Source organism: Ovis canadensis, chromosome 4 (assembly GCF_042477335.2).
Source record: "Ovis canadensis isolate MfBH-ARS-UI-01 breed Bighorn chromosome 4, ARS-UI_OviCan_v2, whole genome shotgun sequence".
NCBI classification, from domain to species: domain Eukaryota; kingdom Metazoa; phylum Chordata; class Mammalia; order Artiodactyla; family Bovidae; genus Ovis; species Ovis canadensis.
Genome location: NC_091248.1, coordinates 29311889 through 29319288, shown reverse-complemented (window position 1 = coordinate 29319288; position 7400 = coordinate 29311889). Strand labels below are relative to the sequence as shown.

Sequence of the window (7400 nt, the reverse complement as noted above, 5' to 3'; positions counted from 1 at the left end):
AAGGATCCTATATCGAACCTGGACTGGTGATTTGTTTCTTATATGATATTATACATGTTAAAAATGATCACATCAACCCAATTTTAGAAAGGGAGAAATTAATCAGAAAGATGGTAGAAAATTATAGGTTAAGTAAGTGTTTATATTTTTTCTTTATGTTTTCACTGTAATGATTATAGTATTTTATTTTGAAAACTGAGGTTTCTGAGAGGAGAAAGTAATATAAGCCCAGTTATAACCATTATTCCTTTGCAAATGGTCTATAGGGCTGTTTTTAGACAAGCATATTGCAACACTGAAAATTTATATTTCTGCTTGAGCCACATAAACTGTGGTTTAAAAACCAGTATTGTTTTGGTGAATTCACAAAGAAAACATTATAAACTTAAACGCTAATATGTATATGTCCTCTTCTAAAACTGGTAACACTTTCAAGTAATCATTTTTATACTTCCATTTTTAATTGTTAAAGACAATGCTATATACTCTTGTTTCTGAGCTTTAAGACACTTGTTATTTGTGTAAGAGATCAGTCCTGACCAACCTGGGCTGTCAGTACAGAATTCAGCAAACTTTTTCAGGGCTTCTCCTGCCCACTTCTCACAGCCAACCAGCTCCCCAGCTGTGGCTGACTGAGGACTGGGTTAGTACCGGCTTAGTAACTGTAGCTCAAGATTGTACAATTAAACATGTATTTGGAAGAATGAGACATGCCAGCCAGTCTTGACTGCTTTGATCAATTCCTTCTATTTCTTGTGGAGGTAGAGGTAAGAGAGTGAAGAGGGATACATTTTAACAACAAGCTACATAAGCTTAAAAGTTAAACATTGCTGCTTTTTCTCTTTAAGAAGTTTCTCTTAAGGATAACCAGTGAGGCAGGTTCTGACCTATGGATCACTCCAGAACCATTCTGAATGATAGTTTCACTAGCATAGAAATCCAATATTTCTTTCAGTCCCTTGGCGATGTCACTATATTTTTTTCTGATAAGGAGTTATCTCTTATTCTAATCATTACTCACTTGAAAATAACATCTGCCTTTCTCTGACTACTTTTAAGGTTTTATACTTGGTTTCCTGAAGCTTTGTTATGATATATATATAGATGTGGCCTATGTAGCATTTTTCATGCTTGAATGTCTTAAATATGTGGATGATTTCTTTTTTTTTTTTTTTGTATTACTCTTATATTTTTATTAATTTCTTCAGTTTGTGCATCATTTAAAATAAGGTATGTGCTTCAAAAAGCATTCCTATACATAAATAGACCAAGAGATGGTTAAGTAATTTATCCCTAAAACATGCACATCATTTTTATTCAGGTATGTATAAGAAAGGGAAATGAGCTTTCAGTCTTTTTTGTTGAATTAAAGACATTTTGAAATTATTATTAAGAACACCAAATGTTTTCATGGAACAAACGCTTTCCAATGCAAAATGCTAATGGAATTAAAAGGCATTAGTGTTGATCAAAAGAACTGAAAAAAACATTTCCACTATACACGATCACAAGGAAAAGGGTTCCAGTGGGTTGAAAACATATGTCAAATAAAGGAATTAGCATGAACTGAAAAGTTTAGATGGAAGAACAGGTAGCAGGATCCAGATTATGTGACATATACATATATATATATATACACATATATATATGTATGTATATTCAAGGCACATGACTAGGCTAAACAGGTGGCTAGGTTTCATAGACCAATTTGTTCTTTCATTGGGAAAATAGTCAAATGTAATATAATTTCCATTTACTGGCCTTTATTGATAAGTAAATGCAATTAGATCTACAGAGCAAATGTCTTTTCAGATACACACCAAAAGTACACACTAGCTAACAGATGCCAGAGTAGCCAAAGCAGTATGATTACATTCCAGTTTTTTTCACACTGCAGTTACATGGATGTTAGCTAAAATGTCTTTACATTGTTTCTAGATATCATACTGTCTACTCGCAAGTTACACAAAAAATAATCTTCAAACCTAGGCAGGTTAAATAACTTTCAAAACCACAAAGGATGTTCAAACTATTGTTCAACACCAGTTAAACCCAAACCCTGGAATTGATTGTTGATTATATTCAGCTTGGGCTTTTCCCAGGCTGGAAAATTTCTCCCACACTATCTCCCTTTATCTCCCTTTGTGCTAGCGAAAATGCTAGCACGTTGGCTGTAGTTCTCTTCTTTTTCTTTGGTGAATCAGTGGAATGCGCCTACCCACGCCCTCTACTGCCCATTCTATTATCTATACAATTGCCCTAAACATCCATGAAAGGAAAAGGAATATACAAAAAATCCTAGCCTTCAACAATATTTAAACCACCATCTTCTGAAATCAACTGCAATAGGGAAACAGAGGATATCAAGCTCTGCGAAGTTTGTGAATGATCAAAACTCTCGTTCTAAAAGTTAGTAATATGCAGACAAGGATAATTCTGTGTGCTTCTAACAGGCTAGCAAAACATTTCCCTTCTGACTGAGATGAACTGCTTAATATCAATACTTTACCTGCTTGGGTTCCTTGAAACACCAACAATTGCATTACAATTCCCCAAATAACAATTCTCCATGAACATTGTTTTCAAGCACCTAAAACCCTTCAAAATCAAAAGACATCGAGACAAGATATTAGCAATACTATCAGTCTTTTCAACTTTTGTGTGCACAAAGGTCATCCAGAATTTTAGCTGACAGTTCATAAGACAGGTGGTTTCTACCTTGGTGATAGCTTTGTGCAATTACAAACAAAATGTTTCTGCAAGTAGATGACACTAAACAAAATGCTTTTTTTAAGGCTACTGCTACAATAAATGGTTCAGTCTGAAGTGCACTAAAATAAACAGGTTGACAGGACAAAGATAAACCTGGAGGCATGGAACAAGATTTCAAAAAAAAGAGAGTAAGAAGCAAGTTGAAGAGACTGGCAGACACCATCTCTCAGGATTAAAAGGCCTGAATTACATGGATTGCTTTTAACTCCTTGGTCTCTTATATCCTTGGTTAATGATAACCTTTTTATTTCTTCACACAGCTTGGCCATGTAAATCCACCGCAGAGAGGTGATACAATAATATAGATGAATACAACTGATATGATGATGATGATGATAGTGAGCTTGAGATTCTTCATGCACATGGCTCGGGCAAGATTTCTGCTGGTTGTTTTGAAGGTGACAGACGAATCCACAAGATTTTCTGTTTTATCTATTAACAATTCCAATCTTTCACCTCGTTGAGCTACCAGATCTATATTTCTGACCATGATTCCTTTAAGTTCATCCACTTGGGCTTGAGTCTCCATCACTTTATCTAGGCCCTTATTCTCAGAGTGATGCAGCTGTGCAGCCAAGACACTTGAGAACTCACTATTCATGGCATATGGGAGTGCTGTTTGCGCTCTTGAACCATATGTAGTCTGGAACCTCTTCTTTATCTCATTCAGAAAATTAAAGGCTCGTGAACGCTCAAAATCATCATCAGTGATACAAAGATATACAATCCTGTCTTGGCAGATGTAATGAAACAGATAATTGCCATGTGAGTACGTTAGTTTGTTATTTTCAGAAGGTATCTTAGCCAGAATCTGCTCTGTCACCTCCAGGAAGTTGCCTCCACACCAAGCATGTTTGGCAAGGATAGTGGTTCCCCTGGCAACAACAGCAAAAAGAATGGCCATGGCTTCAATCTGTCCGGGCACCGTGCGAGAACTCGCCGCGTCAGGACAGAGCCGCTCGGATCAGCACCGGGTCGCAGGCTGCCGGTTCCCAGAGGAGGCTGGACCGGACGCCACCGGCTTCCGCAAAAAAGCGCCCCGCCCGCGCGCGGCCTGGATGATTTCTTTTATTAGTTTTAGGAAACTCAGTTATTATCTTTTTAAAAATTGTTTCTTCCACATTCTCTCCTTTTCACCTGTAAAAGGAGTTAAACGTTTGCTCTTTTCACTGTATTATCCATACTTTTCTTAGGTGCATTACATTCATTCATCTGTGCTCTTTCTCTTTATAATTTCTTTTGACGTACCTCTCCAGTTAACCGATTCTTTTTTCCCCAGCTGTGCCTAATTTGTTGTTATACTCATCCACTGGGTTCTCAATTTTAACTGTTAGAATTTTTAGCACTGATATTTTTATTTTGTTCTATTTCATATATGCTATGAATTTTTTCTTTTCAGTTTTCTGTTGAAATTCTCAATCATGTTACTATCCCATTGAACATAACCAACATAACTGGGCTTCCTGGTGGTAAAGAATCTGCCTGCCAATTCTGGAGCTGTAAGAGATGCAGTTGTGATCCCTGGGTTGGGAAGATTCCTTGGAGAAGGAAACAGCAACCCACTCCAGCATTCCTGCCTGGAGAATCCCATGGACAGAGCAGACTGGTGGGCTATGGTCCATAGGGTCGCAAAGAGTTGTACATGACTGAAGTGACTTGGCATACATGCACAACATAGCTATATTAAAGTCTATGTAAAATAGATCTCTTTAGAAAAACATCTATTTCTGCCTTATTGACTATGCCAGAGCCTTTGACTGTGTGGATCACAATAAACTGTGGAAAATTCTTAAAGAGATGGGAATACCAGACCACGTGACCTGCCTCGGTGTGAAACCTATATGCAGGTCAGGAAGCAACAGTTAGAACTGGACATGAAACAACAGACTGGTTCCAAATAGGAAACGGAGTACATCAAGGCTATATATTGTCACCCTGCTTATTTAACTTCTATGCAGAGTCCATCATGAGAAATGCTGGGCTGGAAGAAGCACAAGCTGAAATCAAGATTGCTGGGAGAAATATCAATAATCTCAGATATGCAGATGACACCACCTTTATGGAAGAAAGGGAAGAGGAACTAAAAAGCCTCTTGATGAAAGTGAAAGAGGAGAGTGAAAAAGTTGGCTTAAAGCTCAACATTCAGAAAACAAAGATCATGGCATCTGGTCCCATCACTTCGTGGGAAATAGATGGGGAAACAGTGGAAACAGTGTCAGACTTTATTTTGGGGGGGCTCCAAAATCACTGCAAATGGTGATTTCAGCCATGAAATCCTTCCAACTTTCCTTGGAGGGAAAGTTATGACCAATCTAGATAGCATATTGAAAAGCAGAGACATTACTTTGCCAACAAAGGTCTAAAGGCTATGGTTTTTCCAGTGGTGATGTATGGATGGGAGAGTTGGACTGTGAAGAAAGCTGAGCGCCGAAGAATTGGTGGTTTTGAATTGTGGTGTTGGAGAAGATTCTTGAGAGTCCCTTGGACTGCAAGGAGATCCAACCAGTCCACCCTAAAGGAGATCAGTCCTGGGTGTTCATTGGAAGGACTGATGCTAAAGCTGAAACTCCAATACTTTAACCACCTCATGCGAAGAGTTGCCTCATTGGAAAAGACCCTGATGCTGGGAGGTACTGGGGGCAGGAGGAGAAGGGGATGACAGAGGATGAGATGGTTGGATGGCATCACCGACTCAATGGACATGAGTTTGGGTAAACTCCGGGAGTTGATGATGGACAGGGAGGCCTGGCGTGCTGCGATTCATGGGGTCACAAAGAGTCGGACACGACTGAGCGACTGAACTGAACTGAAAGTATATCTATTAGTTCAGATATATGGACCAGTTTCCATGGGTCTCATTAACTGTATTATTTCTGCTGGTTCATATGCATATTTTTCTGTCTCTATGCTATCATTGATTTTATTATCATCCCTGGTTATCTTTGATTGCATTCCAGACACTATTTGAAACATTCATTGCTTGTAGAAATAATTGGAGGCCTAGATAATGTCATCTTTCTCTCAGAAATATTTACTTCTGCCATGTGTACCTGTGGCTCCATAGTCACTAGTCTGATATTGGTGTTGTTCAGTCACCCAGTCGTATCTGACTCTTGGAGAGTCTGATCTTACTTTAATCTAATTTCAGAATCTTATCAAACTTGATATCTTGACATTGGGCCATAGTCCTGGTAGGGGAGAGTTTACTTTTAGTTCATCCTTACTTCTATGGTTAAGCTATTTTGGGTCCCAAGCACAGGATTGTACCAGAGCTCTTATTTATGGGTACTGATTTATCTTCGGTCCTCTAAGCCACATAAGGCTGACGAGAGTTCTGCTTGGTGACTGAACAGTCTCTTGAGGAACCAACAGAAGCCCCCAGCAAGGTAGTTCCACATGCTCATGTCTCGGCCTTTCTATCTTCTCCTGAACCTTGGCCTGGATATTCTTCAATATCTTCTTACTTCTATAATGCCAACAAGTTTTTTCTTTTAATTTTGTTCTTTTCTAGATGTCATCTGAGTGAGTATCGGTCTGAATTATCCGGCTTTCCTTTAGTGAAAGTCTCATTATCCTTTTTATTCTCATATAGATCTTATAGTTCATATAAGTTCTACTGTGGATAATATATAACATGGATGATATAACTTGTGTTTGCTATACTTGTTTCACACTGGTAACTTTTATTTCCCCAATTAAACTAAAGTGTTTGGCAAGCAGAGGCCAGTTATGTATTTTTCCATACACACATCACTCTCCCCATACCCAAAATACTAACTCAGAGCTGAAATGTAAATAAACACAATTATATATTCACTAGACTTCTAAATTCTAGAGCCAACTAACATAGGAAGTAATTGACTTTATTCTTATGTAAATTATCATGGTAGAAGTTAATTAGATAATTCTCTTTTGTTATTTATTACTGTCATTTTTATCATTACTATTCTTAGCTGTTTTGCACATGATGATTGCCTTCCTAGTTTGCCCTTTGTCCACATCACACACACCTTATCTGTTATCTTCACTAGATAAGTTGTTTATATCGGTCAATTTGCCTGTCCTGCCTGTTTCTTTTCAATGGGTCTGTTACTGAATTAAGTTGTATGGACCCTGCTCAGGCCCCAGACTGGGTGAGGCTCTGTGCCTCAGCAGGGTAGGGTTCTTTTTCTGTTTGGGTCCAACTAGATGAATAACAAAACTGAAGAAGAGATCAACACGGCATAAGCTTTATTCAGTGGCTGAAGAATACAGACTCAGGACTAAGCTCACCGATCAGTTTCTCGCCCACTGGGGAGAGTGATTTAAAAGTAATGACAAAGGTGAGTGAGACTAGTGATGGGGAGGCATATGCATTAGCCTACATGAGGAAGGAGAGGGCTTTTTTGAGAGAGTGGGGTGCTACTGCTTTTTATCCTTTTATGGTCCTTAATGCCTTAATGGTCATAGCCTCCGGTAGGTAATCTTATTTAATATGTGAATGTAGTAAAATTAATGTAAATATAATAAGACAGAGTCTATTGGAGATTCATTGCCATCTTGGTTCTAGCTGGTCCTATTTGGGTTTTTTGTTGTTGCTGTTGCTTGTAGCTTGCTTTCTTATCTCTGAACCCTTTAACTTAAAGATT

The 7400-nt window shown here is 38.3% G+C and overlaps 1 protein-coding gene across 1 annotated transcript; it reads right to left on the bottom strand.

The window, feature by feature from the left end:
- Nucleotides 1-1746: 1746 nt before the first annotated feature.
- On the bottom strand, nt 1747-3808 carry LOC138439157 (vesicle-associated membrane protein 7). Its single transcript, XM_069587473.2, has one exon. It carries the CDS (start codon nt 3674-3676, stop codon nt 3017-3019), a length of 660 nt encoding a protein of 219 aa, XP_069443574.1. The 5' UTR covers nt 3677-3808; the 3' UTR covers nt 1747-3016.
- Between the last annotated feature and the right edge of the window lie 3592 nt (nt 3809-7400).

Bases quoted from the DNA above. Each gene is read 5' to 3' on its own strand.
- LOC138439157 (XM_069587473.2), bottom strand. From the start codon at position 3,676: ATGGCCATTCTTTTTGCTGTTGTTGCCAGGGGAACCACTATCCTTGCC.